The 19255-nt window shown below is 42.1% G+C and overlaps 1 protein-coding gene across 4 annotated transcripts in view; it reads left to right on the forward strand.

The window, feature by feature from the left end:
• The window catches only part of ankrd12 (ankyrin repeat domain 12), a 47268-nt gene that overhangs the window by 26887 nt on the left and 1126 nt on the right, over positions 1–19255 (forward strand). The window contains exons 3-9 of one of the 4 annotated variants that reach the window (XM_039815827.1): positions 2997–3147; positions 4628–4699; positions 5065–5205; positions 6527–6730; positions 7172–7314; positions 9217–9364; positions 9786–14275. In XM_039815827.1, coding sequence (XP_039671761.1) covers positions 2997–3147; positions 4628–4699; positions 5065–5205; positions 6527–6730; positions 7172–7314; positions 9217–9364; positions 9786–14275 — 5349 coding nt within the window. The remainder of the gene's footprint in view (positions 1–2996; positions 3148–4627; positions 4700–5064; positions 5206–6526; positions 6731–7171; positions 7315–9216; positions 9365–9785; positions 14276–19255) is intronic. The other 3 variants (XM_039815828.1, XM_039815829.1, XM_039815830.1) reach the window with 3 other exon arrangements.

Consider the following 19255-nt stretch of genomic DNA (forward strand, 5'->3'; position numbering starts at 1 on the left):
AATGCTTGAAATGATAAATAACAGAACACATTTTTTCCTCTTTACATTTTGTGAATTCATGATTATTCTGCGGGGCCAGACTAAAAAAGTTTGGGCGGGCCAGTTGACATTGGCTGCTCTACAGCGACACTAGCGGCTGGCTGACCAAATCGCTCTTCCTGCAACGCGAACGGGGGTAAACACAGGGGATTTGAATGGGACTTATGTATCGATACTCGCGGCATAAAAATCGATACTTTCTTGGGGAAAAAAATATCGATTTATATCGCAGAATCGAGAAAATTGCTCAGCCTTATTTAGTAGTTTGACTTAGTCACGGTTAGCATGGAGAGCTACGAGATGCTGAAATGGTGAAGCAGATTGACTTTTTATCAAGATGCATCTGAGGGAAGTTCTGACTAAACAGAGGGCATGTTTTATGTTTTGGCACTTTTTTTTGCACCTGATCCTCACTTGTTTTAGCACGATGATAAGTTTTCCTTCACAGACATGTTTATAAATGTCTTTGCAACGCATAGTGCGACTTGTAAACACACTCATTACCCACTACACTAGATATGAGTTTGAGATACACATCTTGGTGCTGGCAGAGTCCACAATTACCTCCTAGCTAAACTTTTCTCTGTACCTAATTTTACTGTAAAGTCTGACAGCCATACATTTACATTGATGTTAATGTGATTTTGCTCAGATGTGATTCAGTAATCTAACAATATCCTATCTCCCATATTGTTATACTAACACTACGTATGTATCCCTTTCTTCATATGAGAGAGACCATTTATATTAGCTTTTTATTTTTAAGGCAGAAGTGCTTCTCATCTTAACCCTCCTCTACTTTTAACACTGCCTGGGACTTCAGCTTTGCACAGCTGGCACATTGCTTCGCTGAGATCAAAGAAGCATCACACTGCAGACATTTTCCCTCCTGCCAGAGATGTATTTTACTGCACCAAAGTGCAGCTCACTAAAGTTCTGGTACTGGAAAAGCTTTGTCTGCAATTCAGAGTGCAAGAACCCAGTAACCATAATTGTTAATAAAAGACATTGTGTTAATACAGATTTTACTGGTTTCTTCTTACAGAAGAATCCAGATAGCCTCTTCATGGACATGCAAACATTTTAATCGATGCTGTAAAAAGTTATATTCATAAAAGCAAGTAGCAGCTGCATGTGGGAGAGATGAAATTTACATTTTCTGTCGTGTGTAGTGGGAGTTGTTGTGTTTTTTTAGCTTAAGTATGGCTCAGACTGGTCACCATAAGAAATGTAACTAACCTCAGTGTGGCAATACTCATTAAACATGCTTCTGTGTATAATCAAGTTTGTGTTCAATGTATGTAGTTCATTGAGTCCTCTATTTCATTAAATTAGAACTATAGTTGAGTATTGATTCAGTCATTTGTTAGACCTGCAAAGTCATCCTCAACATGTCGCTAGCTTTATTTTCTTTTTTGTATTTGAACGTCTAATGTATTTGTGAAATGTTTGTTTCAACATGAACAATTAAAATGTGAGTGTAAAGGGCAGCTTGTCTGTCTTAGTGTTTTTTGACTTTGTGTTTTTTCTTTCACTTAAGGAAAGACATTAATTTAATAAGTCTATTAGTATTTAACACTTCTCTGGGAGTTTGACTTGCACTCGTGAAAATGCTCACACTTCAACAAGCTTAGTACCTTCTTTCTCTCATATTTTTATTTCTGTGTAAACGAACAAATACTCCTGACCTTTATTCTTCACTTGGCAGTAGGGTTGGGTACCTTTCGCCTCTGAACCAATACCACTAGCGGTACCTGGAATTCGGTTCCGGTATCCAACGGTACTTTTTTCGGTACTTTCCCTCTGTAATTTAAAAAATAATAATAATTCCAAATCTATTTACTTAGAACATTATTTATTTAGAATATTTTACACTGACATTTAACAAAAATAAAACTCCTCCCTCTCTCCTCCCAAACCTGTCCCTACAACCTATTAAATTGAATAATTATTAAACTTTTATTCTTGTATTTGTATATAATTATATTTTATTTTCATCATGACCGTTTTTAATTGCTCTTTTAATGTTTTTTTTTTTTTTTTTGCCAAGCAAAATTTATTGCGCTTTGAATTGCCTTGTTGTTGAAAGGTGCTGTAGAAATAAAGTTGCCTTGCCTTACACCCTCAGCCTGTCAGTCAGTCCCCAGGGCATAGAAACCACCGTTGTGCCTGCGCATGTCAGAGGAATTGTAATGTCAACAGCACCACGACCGCTTTCGCCTCGTCATTAATATCATATCGCGGCAAACGCTGTCTGCGTGAAGTTTTGAAAAACTGTAACCACACTTGAAATCACTTTATCGACCGTGACTCACTGTGACTTCAACAAAACTGCAGAGCCAACGTAGTTTACTTGAGTTTACTCCGTCCGGACCTCTGCGCGCGTTTGAGTCGGACCTCTGCTCTCTGTCAACATGTAGAGAGGACAGAAAAGCTTGCGTTTACTCTCAGGTACCGAAATCAGGTACTGTTTGATTTTTACGTGAACCAATACTCGGTAGTACAGACGTGATTCGGTCAGTACCGGTAAAAGTACCGGGTTCAGTACCCAACCCTTCTTGGCAGAGACCTCTTATTGGTAATAAAATTTTACTGAGTCATGCAGGCAAACCTGCTGCCTGCAGGACCCAAACGATGTGTTGCAGAGACACAACACTGTTATATAATCATCTGCACTTAAGTTATGTTTGTGTCATGTTTTAGGAAGCTGAAATACTACCTGCACGGTTAGCTCCACCCTTTTTGTTTTCGAGCTAACAAATCTTTTTAAATGGGGCCGCCTCATTTTATTTACTCATTTTATGACTGTATTGTTCACACACACACACACACACACACACACACACACACACACTCACACTCACACTCAGACTGACTCGAGTCACAAATATTGCCACACCTTTGCTGTGTGTCAAATGCCTGATTTGTATTTTCTATTTCCTCCTCACCTCTGACAGAGCAAAGACAAGTTGTCCCCTTTCACCAAAACTCCGAAGCTGGACCGGAGTGAGTTGCTGGGGAAGGAGGGGAAAGCCAAGTCTTCCATGAAGCGCAAGCTCTCCTTTACTACCAGTCCGCTCCGGACCGAGGAGCGAGACTCAGACACAGGTAAGAGCTGTTGCTTCTCCTCCCTGTTCCTCTATTAACAGCCATGCTGCTGGCTGGCTGCCATGTCGTCACACTGCCCCCCAGTGGCCTGTTGTTGAACGTTTTCTTTAGGGACCGTCTCTAGGTCAAAGGGTTTCGACTTGTTTCGCATCAGGATCAATATCTGACCGGGTTTATGAAGTTGTGGCCTGTTGTGTTGAATAACGAGATATAAACCAAGTTGTATTGTAAGACTGGGAAGAACAAAATTTGGAGAAATATTGTTATTAAAAAAATGGAGTTATGTTTGACTTTTGGCTGTTAACTTTCTTATGAAAATTAAAATTAGGGAACCCAACCCTTCTTTAAGATATAAAAGTAGATTGTCTTTAGTTCCTGATATGCGGTCTTGCTTTTTTAAGTTGAAGTATAAGACTGGTGATATTGTCAACAAATCTTATCTGTGTAGCCAAAAGCCTCTTTATTACGCTCTGTAATAAATCTCCAATCTTGTCAAAAAAACCATCAATAAGCCACACTGGGTAGTTTGTTGACTCAATCCCACATATACCATCTGGTTGCTGTAAATTCCTAGGGCACCAAATGTGTATTAATCTACCTCTGAAAATACTTTCCAAAAAATGATCTATTTCCTACGGTTTAAGTGACATTTTCTAAAGACTACAGTGTCAGCTGTTTTTGTAAATTACTGAGACTTTTTAGAAATAAAACTTAATAATAATAATAGAATTTATATAGCGCTTTTCACAGACTCAAAGTTGCTTTATATTTGTATTTTATTATACCCATTCTCTTATTTTATTATACCCATTCTGCTCAGCTTCACATTTGAGTAATTGTGAACATAAAGTCTTAATCTCACTTCTCTTACTTGTGTAAATAAACTATTCTGCTTCTGTCATTTAGTTAGAAGTTTAACTGTATGTTTACATCAGATTTGAGCACTAAAAATAGTTAAGCGTATTATACAGCCATAATTACAGTAAATTAAGTACAGTAATGTGTTTTACAGACGGCTTAAGGTCCTGTAGATTTGCCTTCATCTCCTCTGTAGGGCGTTTCATTGTGTGGTCCTGCGTCATTCTAAGAGACGAGAACCCTATATTTTGAATTCACGGAGTTTAATTTATGTTGCGCAGGTTATAAAGCTTAACTAGCATGGAGGGCGGCTTTGCCTTCCAGTAGCCTTTCCATCTCAGGTCCTGTGTTGAGCAACTCTGGGAAAAAGGGAAGTAATGACTCCACTGACCGGATCAGATCTCCTCTCCTGTCTCCTGTGTTGCCATGACTCATAATCTGTGCGTGGAGTGCGAGTCTGCCTTTGTGCCTGTCTGTATTTGAGTACATGTGAGAGGAGGGTGCCAGAGAGAGTGAGAAAGAGAGTGAGTGTTAATGCAGTGCTTTCCCACCCTTCCACACCCCCCCTCCCCCCCTGCTCTCCTCTCTCTCCCCTCCCCATCCTCTCTGCTTTGCACTGTAGATGACTCAGACCCAGGCCAGTCGAGTGAGACCTGGGGAGAGAGATTAGTGCCTCCCTGCAGGATATACGCAGGTAATCGCTGCAGCCCGATCTTCAGCCCCCGTGGCCTTTTACAAGTCACGTCACCCACTTTGTGCCACTATGCTGCTGTAAACATGCATACACACATGCACGTGTGTGTGTGTTTTCGCCCCCCTCTGCCACCGTTAGAGCTCACGCATGTCTGTGTTTTGTAACAACCGACTGAGGCGGGGCACTTGGCTGGCTTAAGAGAATGCTGTCTTTTTGTCCCTATTTTCAAACCTCATGCTTGTCATCTGTTTCTCCGCGTTCTCAACAGATACAAGGGAAAAAGGAAAATGGTGGTGATAAAATTGCTGCTTGAGTGTTTTTTTGGGGGGGACTGTTCTCTAAAATCTTTCTTGGTTGTGTTGCAGATAAAGATGTACCAGACAAAAAGAAGGTGAAAAAGGAGGCTGGGGGCAAAAAGTCCCAGGCTCCCAACCTTTTGTTTGGGTATCCTTTGTCAGAACGCAAACAGATGGCTCTTCTAATGCAGATGACTGCCAACAGTCCAGGTTTGTGCCTGCCCTCTCATCTTAACCACATCCTCAAGATGGCTCAGAGTATATTTACTGTGAGTCATGCCTCTTAGCAATTTTCAAACATGCTCTCTAATATTTAAGGTTGTATGAGAATAGGCCAAGGTCTCATTTTTAATGTAGCTCAACTGAAAAGAAAGCTGTTCTGTAGATTTCCCAATGATATTGTGCTGTTGCTATCAAATATGTAGGCAGAGAAGTCGACTGAGATAATTTTTGTAAATAATAGGTTCTGAGTAGTTGTAAGATGAGGACAATCGGTACATACGTACAGAAAATACAAACGGAGGTTTTCAGGTTTTTAGTAAAACCAGTGTCTCAGTGGTTGCTCGGTTGAATGCTTTGTTTATTAAAGGAACAGTTTGACATTTTAAGAAAGATGCTCATTTGCTTATGCCATAAGTTGGATGAGAAAATTGACACCACTCTCATGTCTGTCTGTTCAATATGAAGAGCCAGCAGCCACTTAGCTTAGCTTAAAGACCAGAAAGCATGGGGAACAGCTAGCCTGGCTCTGTCAGAAGCTAACAAAATCTAGCTCACCAATTACATTATTACATTACATTACTACATTACATGTCATTTAGCTGATGCTTTTATCCAAAGGAACTTACAATTGTTATATATCAGAGGTTGCACGCCTCTGGAGCAAGGGTCTCGCTCACGGACACATTGGTTGATATATCGCAGTGGTAATTGAACCCAGATCTTCCACACCAAAGGCATGTGTCATTTCCACTGCACAATCACCAATATTGCATTTGTTTAATCGGTACAAAAGTCAAAGTGTAAAAATTTAATGTTTCGGTTTTACGGGATATGTGTCACTGCCAGTTTTGTTACCTTTTAGACAAAGGTAGGCTAGCTGTTTCCCCTTGTTTCCAGTCTTTATGCTCAGCTAACCAGCTGTTGGCTATAGCTTACAATTTACCGTACAGATATGCGATTGCTATCGATCTTCTCCTCCAACTCAGCAAGCAAGCAAATTACTTCCCAGAATGTTGAACTATTCTATTAATACATTCCTACTGACACACACACACACACACACACACACACACACACACACACACACACACACACACACACACACACACACACACACACACACACACACACACACACACACACACACACACACTCTTATAAGCACAGTCTTTCAAGTTCTCAGGAAAACCAGTTTCACTGTGGCCACTCAGCGACACAATCCAGTGCCTTGCACATTAATTCAGGTAGTTATCGCAACCTTTTGCTTCAAGCATCAATTAAGTGCTTTTCTCTCTCTGCCTGTGTCCAGACTCTACTCCCAGTCACCCCTCACAAACTACCCCTGTGCAGAAGAAAGTCCCCAGCAGTGCCTCGTCTCGACAGAAGGACAAGGTCAACAAGAGGAACGAGCGAGGGGAGACTCCCCTTCACATGGCAGCCATCCGGGGAGACGCCAAGCAAGTTAAAGAGCTCATTAGCCTGGGAGCTGACGTCAATGTCAAAGACTTTGCAGGTACGATGCGCTGGGAGGTGATCATTTAACAGCTTTCATTGTGTCAGTATGGTAGCTATTAATGACATGAAGCAGACAACAGCTGCTCATTTGAAGGTGATATCTCATGATGAGATGATAAAAATGGACATCATTGTGCATCTTAAGATATAAAAAAAGAACTTTATTAATCCCAAAGGAAATTCTTGATCCAGAGATTGCTCAAAAATTACACCATACATATTGAATATGTGGATATGATGGGTCCTCGGGGAAACTGGTGGGAGGGTGGGCAGGAGCCCCATCATCGAACCTGTTACTACTTTCATTTTTGTGTAGTTTTTTTTTTTTTTTGCCTTATCTCCCAACATAAATACATTTTAGTTAAAAATGAGAAAATTTTGATTGAATTAGTTCATACATTTTTAAACTGCCACTGTTTCTGTTTTCTGTTCTCACCAGGTTGGACTCCTCTTCATGAAGCCTGTAATCTTGGTTACTACGATGTGGCCAAGGTCTTAATAGCAGCAGGTGCAGAGGTGAACACGCAGGGTCTGGATGATGACACGCCACTCCATGATGCTTCCAGCAGCGGGCATAAAGATGTAAGAGCTTCAATTCAGTTTGTCCAGCCTCAGTAATGTAGGTCTTAAAGGTCCAATGTGTAGGAATTCTCCCATCTAGTGTTGAGATCATATATCGCAATCAACTCTCTCGCGCCACGCAGTTCAAAGTACGTATTACAGCTACGGTAGCCTTCACGCTTCAAAAAGCCGGTCACTTGCTCTTTTCAATATCCTTTTTCTTTTTCTGGGCGAAGAAGAACAAGACTCCTGTTCCTGTAATTTGGATTTTGAATACGTGTGGTCCTCCATGTTTCCGTCTTCAAACTTGCTGGGAAGCTACGATACCCATTAGCAGCACCTGTGAGTTTAACATGTGACAGCGAAAACGCAAAAGGCGGTCCTGTATGTCCCTTACTGGCTAACATATTTAAAGATGGTGCATGAATATGGAGCGTCTACCCCAGTTCATGCGAATGCAAATGTAAAATTTCAAGCCAAAAGGAATACTTGGAATTGATGGTGGTGGTAAATATTCATGAAAAAGGACAAGTTTGTGAACGGGCAACACAGATTTTGAAAATGAACAACTAAACACGTTACACACTGGACCTTTAAAGGGCCTGTACCCGATATTCAGAACATTAAAATGGCAGTAAACAAATGTTTACTATGTAAAGATACAGTGGAGTAATGGCTGTTCTGAGCAGAGAATGAAGTCACACTCCCTCTGTGTGTGTTGTAATCTGATCTTTGCTTTGATCGCTGGTCTGGCCGTGAGTGCATGTAGGTGCCTTATGTGTTGGTATCAAATGCAGAGGGCTGTGACAAAGCGTCGGTAATTGAAGTGTTGGGGAATGGTCTGCGAGAGCTGTGTGGAGGCAATCCCTGCACACTTTTTTTCCTTAAGTATTTTGAATACAGCACCTTTTTTTTTTTTTTTTTTCTTTTTTTTTTTAAAGTAAATTACACATTTAAAAAATCTGTCTTTTCACAGGTCTGACATATCTACATTTGTAACAGACTGAATATAGAAAAAATATGTTGCAGTGTATGTCCAAAAATGAAATGTAGGTTGGCAGCAAGTCTTGAGCGTGTGGTCTAATATGAGCGGATTATGCTGAAAAAGCTGGAAAAAGTTGTCAACAGTAAAGTTACCTAAGTGATAACAGCGTGTAGTTCCATTTTAGCAACAGTTTGCTTTTTTGCAAACGTTTTTCAAAAGCATCATATGTCTTACAATTCCATTCCAAGATATAATGTCCTTTCTCTCACAAAAAGAGTCTTTGGATCAGAAAAAAAATCAGTTTTACTACTGTGAATCTGTTCAGCTTTACAGATATCGCACAAAGCTAATGAAAAATTCCTGACAGATATTGCATCTTGGATCACATTTTCACTGACTATGACCATTACTTCTGTCATTACTAAACATTGTGCCAAAATAACGACGACAATGTTGCCTTCAGTGGGCTTATTTGCTAGCTAACCACCGCAAAGGAAACCTCCAGCACATAGACGGTACCTTAAGATAACGTCCCCGCTCATTTTATATACAGTTTAACAACAAGAAAAACTACTGAGTGAACATTTAAAAAAAAAAAAAAGTCATGTTGGTTTTGAGTGGTATGCATCCCCACTAACCTGGAACATGAGAGAGAACTGACAACCATTTGCTTGAGTTCAATGGACCAGAAAGCTCTTCAGAGTCTTGTAATCACGACTTCATGACATTTCATAAAATGCTGAAGGAGCAGCGGCAATGATTTAAACACTGCATATGGCCGAAACACTGGTACAGTAGTTACAATTTCAAATCCAACTTTCAGGTCTTTGCCATTTTGTCATTTATATTTTCAACAATCTGTGTTGTGTATGTTTGTCTACAACCTTGATGCTTGTTTTGAGGTTTATCAATCCTAATTCCTGTTGTGTTTTATACAGATTGTGAAACTGCTGTTACGCCACGGTGGTAACGCCTTCCAGGCCAACAAGCGCGGGGAGCGCCCGGTGGACGTTGCAGACTCTCAGGAGCTGGAGCAGCTATTAAAGGGAGAGGTGTCACTGTCGGACCAAGATGACAGCTCTTCAGGTATGCGGAGAATGCTGAAGTGTTTGGCTGACCTCTCGTTTAAAGTCACATATTAACTTACTAGTGTTTTATATTAATGGACATTCTTATCCACTGCACCTCAGAGCATGATGTGTACATGCATTTTCACTATAGATGGACCAGATGGGGCCAACAATCAACAGTGCATTTAGGGCTTTACTCTGACTACATAAAGTTTCATAAATATAGGTACAGTCTTGGCAGTCTTATATGGACTGCTAAAAATGTTATTGTCAGTTTATTTTTTTTTTCTTCTTTTACCACCAAGGTAAAAATGATAATATAATTTGAATTTATAGAGGAATAAGTTGCTGTGTTGGACATGTATTCTTCAATCACTGCTTGTTTGTATGAAACTATAAAGTGCTTTATTGACTTTTATTGTATCATTTTAAAATAGGTATTCTCTTCTCTGCAGAGTCTGAAGACCCTCCATCTGTCAATCCATCCAGTGTGGATGACAACATGGAGGACTCTGATACTGAAAAGGACTTGGACGGCAAACTGGCCACGAAAGCGTCATCGTCTGTGCCAGGGCTGGATGAGTATGAGTTTAAGGACGAGGAAGAGGAGGAGGATTTCAGTAAAGCCCTGAGCGACAGACACATTCTCCGCAGGGAACTACGGCAGCGGGAGAAGGAGGAGAAAGATAGGAATCATGTGGCAGGAAAGCAGAGTGGAAAAGGCGATTCCTCTACAAAATCCAAAAAGCAGAAGACTTCTCGTGTCCACTGCAGCTCAGATACCTCCAGCGACGAAATGGAGAGCCTTTCAGAGAAAAGGAGTTCCCCCACCTGCTCTCAGAGCTCAGAGAGCCTCAAGGCAGACACAAGGTCTAAAAAGGAGAATGCTGAGCAAAAGGACAAGGGCAAAGTCAAGAAGAAGAGCAAAAGCCAGAATAAAAACAAAGAAAACCAAGAGGATGGGAAAGAGAACAGCAAAACGTTGGTCCTCTCTCTCGCAACCGTGTCCGAGAGCACAGAAAAGGGTCGGGAGGAGGACTCCTTCAAGATGTCTTTCAGCCCGAAAGATGACTCATCCGTCCACCTCTTTCATTTGTCGTCCATAAAATCTCCCAAAGTGAACCACAGCCTGACCGATAAACAAACACCACTCAAACAGGAAAATGCTAAGATGTGCATTTCCATCAGTGACGGCTCATGTCCGGTGGACGGTGTCAAATACAACCACTACACAGAGGCAGACTACTGCACCGAAGGCTCCAGCACCAAGGGGTGTAAGCACAAGGAAAAGAGCAAACACCAACAGAAGGACTCCAGTGGAGATGGGGACGATGGTCATTTGAGTCCTTACAAAGACGGCAGCATAGGAAACAGTGTGGACAGCTCTGAAGGTGCCTTACGGAAGACCGACTTAGATGGCAAAGTGGTAAAGAAGCATAAACTTAAACACAAGGAGAAAGACAAACGCAGGAGGGAATACGAGGCAGAGCGGAGCCGCCACAGGCAGAAGGAGGCCAGGAAAGACAGCCACAGGAATTTGGAGTTTGACAGAGAATTCTGGAAAGAGAATTTTTTCAAAAGTGATGAGACTGATGAACATCTGCCAGTAAAAAAGGAAGGTGAAGACATTAGCTCACTTCAGAAGACCTCAGATTCCTCTTCTGTCAAAGATGAGAGAAACACGAAGGAGAAACACTCAAGCAGCAAGGAAAAGAAGCTGAGAGAAGAGCGAGAAAAAGACAAGGCTGTGAAAAAAGAGCGAAAGGAGGCTGCTGGTAAAGAGGAGAAGGTAAAGGATTCAAAGTTGAGTGAGCGTGAAGAGAGAGTGGAGTGCCACGGCTCAGGGCGGATTCCAGAGGAGTCGCTGCAGAGCAACAGCATGAAAGAAGAGACCGAAGAGAAACCCATAAGTGGGATCACAGCTGATCAAGAACAGCTGGAGCTCTCTGAAAAAGGATCACGTGAGAAAACCGACAAGAGGCTCCCAGGAAAAGAGAAGGATTCAGAGAAAATGGAGAAAAGGCATCCTGACAAGGAAAAAAAGGTTAAAACGGAGCATGTTGACAAAGCTGATTCACAGAATTCAGTGGATCGCTGGAAGGAAAAAGAGAGAACAGGAGCCATTTCTTCTTTCTCGCCTGGAGATAAAAACTACAAAGAGAATGAGAAACTGAAAACTTTATCCACAACCAAAAAGAATGAGGACAGCAGGAAAAATAAAGATAAGTTTGACAAGCGGTCTGATAGGGAGAGACAGGACAGAGAATATAGTGTTGGGGATCACAGGGAAAAGGAACGCACCAACTCTGATAAGAAAGCAAAACCTTTTGAGAAAACCGCAGATCATAGTAAATCTGATCGTTCAAAAGAAAAGGACTGTGACAGGAAAAAGAGAGATAAAATAAAAGATGGGACTCTTTCCTCAAGCTCCAATCTGAAATTACTTTTAGAAGAGAAGAAGATCTATCTGTCCGAGAGCAGCAAATCCTTATCTACAAAATCAAAGGAGGAAGTTGTGAGAACACCAGAGAAGGATCGTGACCGGAGAGACCGGGACAGAGACTCAGATAAACACAAGGAAAAGGATAAGGATCGGCACAAAGACCGCTCCCAGCAGGCCAAAATCAGCAAGGCCAAATCCAGCGAGACCGAGGCCGACAAGGCCAAATCCAAAGCCTCGCCAGCAACACGAGACACCAAGCCCAAAGAGAAGAGGCTTGTGAATGATGACTTGATGCAGACCAGCTTTGAACGCATGCTCAGCCTGAAGGACCAGGAGATTGAGCAGTGGCACCGCAAACACCTGGAGAAAATTAAACAAAAAGAGCGAGAGAGGCTTAAACACCGGCCTCTGGTAGATCCAGGGAAGTCCAAACCTAAAGACAGAACAAAGTCTGAACTGTGCCTGAGTAAGGAGCTCATGCGCTCAAAAAGCTCTGAAGCCTCTGATGTCCAAAACAGAGAGAAATCCCTGAAGGACGGCACCAGCCCCAGAACAATGTCGCTTGATGGAAAGAGTCTGCCCTCTATCAACGCAAAGGTCATGTCAGCTGTGGAAAACTGTCTGACCAGATCACCCCGACCAGACAGCGAGCGCTGTGGCCTCATGTCCAGGTCCGTGTCCTTGGTTTCTGTCGCTAGCTCAGAGGATTCGTGTCAGGCGACAACATTAACGCCCAGACACATTGAATACGACTCTGACATGAACCTGGAAGCCTTAGACTCTCAATCTGCATTCCTCCAGTCTTCCCTCGTCATTCAAGCTACCAGATCGCCGTCTGTTCACGATAAAGATTGCAACAGTCTTCCAGATGTGCCGCAAAGTAATCGGACGCTGCTGCCCAGCAGACATGAATCTCCGTACCTCAGGGCTATTCTGGACGAGGATGCCAACTCATCGACTGAAGGTAAAGCTGTTGAAAATCTGCCAACACCCAGTCAGCCTGCTGAGGAGCTGGGAACAAGAGAGACCTCGGCAGAAACCGAGCAGAGCCTCAACAGTCAACAACAATGTATGAATTCAGTTGCTCATTCAGTCACAGAGATGGAAGGGAGCGCTCCTGGTAGTTTAACACCACAAATGTCAAACAAAGATACTCAGAGTAAAAGCCTGACACTTCCCGAGTACAGCCAAACTGGGTCAACAGAGCAGAAAACTCTTCCCTCCTCGGACCCCCCTGTTGCAAAGGACGTCCAGTGTCCGACAGAGAATTCAAAAGCAGAGTGTAGTAACAAGGATTCAGATCAACCATCAACTCCTACAGCTTGTCTATCTGCTGAGCTGTCAGAGCTTACAAACACAAAACCCCTCCAGCAGAGGGAACCACTTGCTGTTTCTGGTATGGAGAGCGTGCAGGAGACCGAATCGGGTACCGTGCACGTTTCTGACCTTAAAGACGAACCTCTTGAGAATGCTGATAGAGCAGAAGAAGAGAGTATGGAAACCGAGACTTTCGGAACGGACGATAGAGGAAGTCCGTTACCCTCCACCAGTACGCATATTTCCAGCTCCACTGCGGGGGATTCCTTGCCAGGTTTTAGCCAAATAAGCACAGAGTCCAAATTGTTTCAAGAGGATATGCTTGTAAATGACCAAGACTGCAAGAACTCAATAGCTTCCAGTGACACTGCAGTTTCATGTCTCGATGCTCAGATGGAGAAAAAGGACAGTATGCCCCCAGCATCTTCCTGTAGTGCAAGCCCTGAACACAAGGCTGAAGAGATGACTGATGTACAACCGAGCTCAGGGAACAACAGTGGTGCTGCTGTTTCTGTTACAACCGAGTGTTCATCAGTTGAGGACAGCCTGGCTACAGAGGGCTTATCTGAATCCACCGCAGAGGCCAGCTCAGAGCCAATAAAGGTGACACCTGCTGATGAGAAACCAGAGTCTTCTTCAGCTGGAGAAGAACAGAGTCAAAGCACCGTCCAATCGGCAGCTCAGTCTGACAGCAGCAGCAGCAGCAGCAGCAGCAGCAGCAGCAGCAGCAGTAGTAGTACCTGCAGCGCCTCAAGGAGCTCCTCTCCACAATCTGGAGACCGGGATTCAGATTCTTCTGGGGCTAGGGTCAAGGTTCGCTCTGCAGATGAGGATGTGGATGTCCATGTTCCCCATCCACGCAAGAGAAAGATGCCTAAATTTCCGAGCTCCCAGTTATGTTCCACGACTCAGCAGGAGAAGGAGAGAGGCCAGCAGTCTCTGGCTGCTATTGTAGACTCTGTAAAGCTGGAGGAGATTCAACCCTACCAGACAGAGAGGGCCAACCCTTACTACGAGTTCCTGCACATCCGGAAGAAGATCGAGGAAAAGCGCAAAGTGTTGTGCAGCGTCACCCCCCAGCCACCACAGTATTATGATGAATATGTCACCTTCAACGGATCCTACCTCTTAGATGGGAACCCGCTCAGCAAGCTCTGCATACCAACAGTGAGTTCTTCATATTTTCAGATCTTTGAAAAACTTCATGAACATAAGATTCTTAGTTGCAGGGTATAACAACATAAATTGGCCCCTTCTAATGTTAGGAAACCACTCTTTATAGTTTTGGCCCTGTGCTCCAGCATTTTGGATTCAAAATGAGGATGGTTATTTTATTAACATTTTCTTTAATGGTTTATTTGATAGCGACAGATACAGTATTAATAGACAAACTGAACACAGTTATCCGATGCAAGTAGCATAGTGTTTATAGCGGATGCTACTTTGCAACACCCGTGCCTAGAAGGGCTTTTATGAAACTAATGGCGTTTTTCCATTACATAGTACCTGCTCGACTCGCCTTTTTTGTTTTTACATTATGAAAAAAAGTACCTGGTACTAGCTAACAGGTACTTTTTTTAGTATCCCCTCCATCGAGGTTCCAAGCGAGCTGAGGCAATACCAAAAGGTGACGTGAAAGCCTGCAGACTACTGATTGGTCAGAGAGAATTGTCACCAAGCACTGCGTCATCATTGCTAGCGACAGACAAGGATGTCAAGGAACAAACCTGCCATTTTTAAATAGTTTAGCAGCGGTGTTTTTTACTTTTTTGCTGCCTCCCAGCTTCTTCTGAAACAAAATTTGTCTTCCGGCTGTGGCAACAGCCACATGCCGAGAATCAAAAACAACACACCTTCGACGTTCTGTGTGTGTGTGTGTCGCGTTAGGTCACGGCAGTTTCCTGCGGCGTCGCTATGACGACCAGCCACGCTCGCCTCACGCATGAGGCGGTACTAAATCTGCAATGGAAAATGGAGGACGGGGGCCAAGCCGAGCAGAGCTGGTACTAGCAGTGGGTAAGCGCCATAAGAGATTAGATCAAATAAAGCGGTACACATTAAAAACATTACATTAAAAGTAGACAGTTGTTGGTTTGTTGCTGAATTAACCAGGATTTGGTAGCTCTCTTAGAAGGTATTGTAGCAAGTTTTTTTCAGCGGTCAAGTAGCGAGTTTTCAGGACTGTTACTTTCACACAAAAAAAGCTGTCTGAGCAAAATAAATTGCCACTTGAAGCTGCTCTGGTGGATCTGCTAAAGCTCTGTAATCGCTTGATGTATTTGCAAAAAGACTGATGAGCAAGTTCCTTTAAACATTTGAACCCACGTTTTAGATTATAAGGTTATTTTTTTATTTTTTACTTTAATTTGATGTGTTTAGGCTTAAAGTGTTGTGTCAAAGGTAAACCATGTGATTTGAATCTGAGATCCAATCGACCAGCTCTGATTCTCAGCTTGTACAGGCTTCTATCAACCTGTTTGGTGCAATGGTTTGGTCCAGTTTGTTTAGGCTGTCAATCTTACTCTGGTCCGGACCAAACAACTAGACCGACCTTTTGCTGTGATTTTGTTCACTTAATTTGTGATTTAACCATAAATTCTAAAGCTAAACTACTATTAAATCCATCTGTTGATTGTGAACTATCATGAAAGTGATCGGTATATATATATGAATGAATGAATGAATTTTATTTTTTATTATTGTCATGCGTACAATAAAATATGCCCAGCCCACATGGGCTTACAAGACACCATTACATAGGACAAAAGACCAGGAGCCAAAGTTACCACATACCATAAACAAATAAACCTTCCAGTCTTTTTTTGCCAAGCTTTAGAAACAAAAGTCGCCAACTTTTTAATATTAAATTTAAACAACCACTCCAATTGGTCATCTGTGCACCAGAACATTTCATGTAAGATCGGTGTTTTTAACTCATCATAAAACGGAAAATACAGAAGAAAATGTGATCCGTTCTCAACTTCTCCTAGTTTACATAGTTTGCACAACCTTTTGTCTTCTTGGATGTTTTTGAATCTACCTCCTTCAAGGGCAAGGGGAAGGATTCCTGTTCTCATCTGAGCCACCAGTATACTAGCCTCGTGAGATCGTCCTGATCTGGCGAGCTCCATTTTTCCACTCGCAGATCAGTCTGGCATCTTGAGATAGAGAAAATTTGGAGCCGTTCGCCAAACGACCGGGCCAATCAGCGTTGGTTTTGAGGCAGTTTAGGTGGTGATAGACAGATGGTTTATCCAATCAGCTAACCAGTATTTTCAGACAGCGGTAGCCCTAATTCTGTTAGCTGCTCGCTAATGTTTTTTTCTCTTGGATCCTTCTTTTGGAATATGGACCAGGAACCTGAAAGGGTGCCTTTTTATTCGTAAATTCTCGTTACACAAACGGCAAATATCCTTTACCGACATGTTGCTTGCTTGCTGAGCTAACGAGCTATGCTTTGCCTGCAGCAGCTGGGGCTTGTGGTTATATTTTCATACGCTTCGTTGATCTGATTGGTTGATTTGGCCCGTCTATCGCCAACATAGGTGATAGACAGATGGTTTATCCAATCAGCTAACCAGTATTTTCGCCCCTTCCTAAAAGTTCTCCAACGGAAAGTTCCCAGATGGATATGCCGAGCAAATGCGAAGCAATCCATCTGGCGGAGTCAGGTTACCAGTATACCTCTGACTTCTCGATAAGTTTTCTGTAACATATACAGTGCTCAGCATAAGTGAATACACCATGCTAAAGTTGACTAAAAAGAGGAATAAAAAAAATCATCTTTTGGAAATTGAGCTTAATGCCTTAATTAAAAAAATGAGGAAAAATCCAACCTTTAAGGACACCAATTTTCTTTGTGAATGAATAATCGTATTGTAAATAAATGTTCTTCCTTAAAATACACGGGGCATAAGTAAGTACACCCCTATGTTAAATTCCCATAGAGACAGGCAGATTTTTATTTTTAAAGGCCAGTTATTTCATGGATCCAGGATACTATGCATCTTGATAAAGTTCACCTGGCCTTTTTTTTTTTTTTTAAATCAATTATTATTATATTAATTAAAATGGCTCCACATCATCACATACCCTTCACCATACCTAGAGATTGGCATGTATAGATTGCACTTTTTTTGTTGTGGTCTATTTTGTTTGTTTCTACTAGGGATGCACGATTATAGATTTTGTTGGTACGATTATAGTCTGAAAAATAATCACGGTTTCACAATTATCACGATTATTCTGCATTAATTCATTTCACTGCTAATGTATGAAATTACATGAACACTCTAGATTTGAATGTTATTTATTGCTGCCTTTTGAAACCGAAATAACACTAACAGTTTTGAATGTTTTGAAAATGATTATATGATCAATCATCAACTTTTTTTATTTAAATTCATCTGAAAAGATTAGAGTTTAGTGGTGAATCAGTCACACCACAAACAAAGGCCAAATTGGCAACAACGGTGTTGTCCTCCTTAAGAAGAAGTTGGCCCTTTTTGGCCTAGAAACGGCCCTGCTAGTTGGTGTTTCTAAAAGTTGGAGGAACTGCTAGACAAACTGCACCTGTCGCAGGGAGATGCGCAGCATGTTACCAAGGAATACAGTGCCTTGCGAAAGTATTCGGCCCCCTTGAACTTTTCGACCTTTTGCCACATTTCAGGCCTCAAACATAAAGATATAAAACTGTAATTTTTTGTGAAGAATCAACAACAAGTGGGACACAATCATGAAGTGGAACGAAATTTATTGGATATTTCAAACCTTTTAAACAAATAAAAAACTGAAATATTGGGCGTGCAAAATTATTCAGCCCCCTTAAGTTAATACTTTGTAGCGCCACCTTTGCCGCGATTACAGCTGTAAGTCGCTAGAGGGTCTGTTCTATCAGTTTTGCACATCGAGAGACTGACATTTTTGCCCATTCCTCCTTGCAAAACAGCTCGAGCTCAGTGAGGTTGGATGGAGAGCGTTTGTGAACAGCAGTTTTCAGTTCTTTCCACAGATTCTCGATTGGATTCAGGTCTGGACTTTGACTTGGCCAGTCTAACACCTGGATATGTTTATTTGTGAACCATTCCATTGTAGATTTTGCTTTATGTTTTGGATCATTGTCTTGTTGGAAGACAAATCTCCGTCCCAGTCTCAGGTCTTTTGCAGACTCCATCAGGTTTTCTTCCAGAATGGTCCTGTATTTGGCTCCATCCATCTTCCCATCAATTTTAACCATCTTCCCTGTCCCTGCTGAAGAAAAGCAGGCCCAAACCATGATGCTGCCACCACCATGTTTGACAGTGGGGATGGTGTGTTCAGGGTGATGAGCTGTGTTGCTTTTTGCGCCAAACATAACGTTTTGCATTGTTGCCAAAAGTTCGATTTTGGTTTCATCTGACCACAGCACCTTCTTCCACATGTTTGGTGTGTCTCCCAGGTGGCTTTTGGCAAACTTTAAACGACACTTTTTATGGATATCTTTAAGAAATGGCTTTCTTCTTGCCACTCTTCCATAAAGGCCAGATTTGTGCAGTATACGACTGATTGTTGTCCTATGGACAGAGTCTCCCACCTCAGCTGTAGATCTCTGCAGTTCATCCAGAGTGATCATGGGCCTCTTGGCTGCATCTCTGATCAGTCTTGTCATTGTATGAGCTGAAAGTTTAGAGGGACGGCCGGGTCTTCGGAGATTTGTAGTGGTCTGATACTCCTTCCATTTCAATATTATCGCTTGCACAGTGCTCCTTGGGATGTTTAAAGCTTGGGAAATCTTTTTGTATCCAAATCCGGCTTTAAACTTCTCCACAACAGTATCTCGGACCTGCCTGGTGTGTTCCTTGTTCTTCATGATGCTCTCTGCGCTTTACACGGACCTCTGAGACTATCACAGAGCAGGTGCATTTATACAGAGACTTGATTACACACAGCTGGATTCTATTTATCATCATTAGTCATTTAGGTCAACATTGGATCATTCAGAGATCCTCACTGAACTTCTGGAGAGAGTTTGCTGCACTGAAAGTAAAGGGGCTGAATAATTTTGCACGCCCACTTTTTCAGTTTTTTATTTGTTAAAAAAGTTTGAAATAGCCAATGAATTTCATTCCACTTCATAATTGGGACCCACTTGTTGTTGATTCTTCACAA

Source organism: Perca fluviatilis, chromosome 11 (genome assembly GCF_010015445.1).
Source record: "Perca fluviatilis chromosome 11, GENO_Pfluv_1.0, whole genome shotgun sequence".
NCBI classification, from domain to species: Eukaryota; Metazoa; Chordata; class Actinopteri; order Perciformes; family Percidae; genus Perca; species Perca fluviatilis.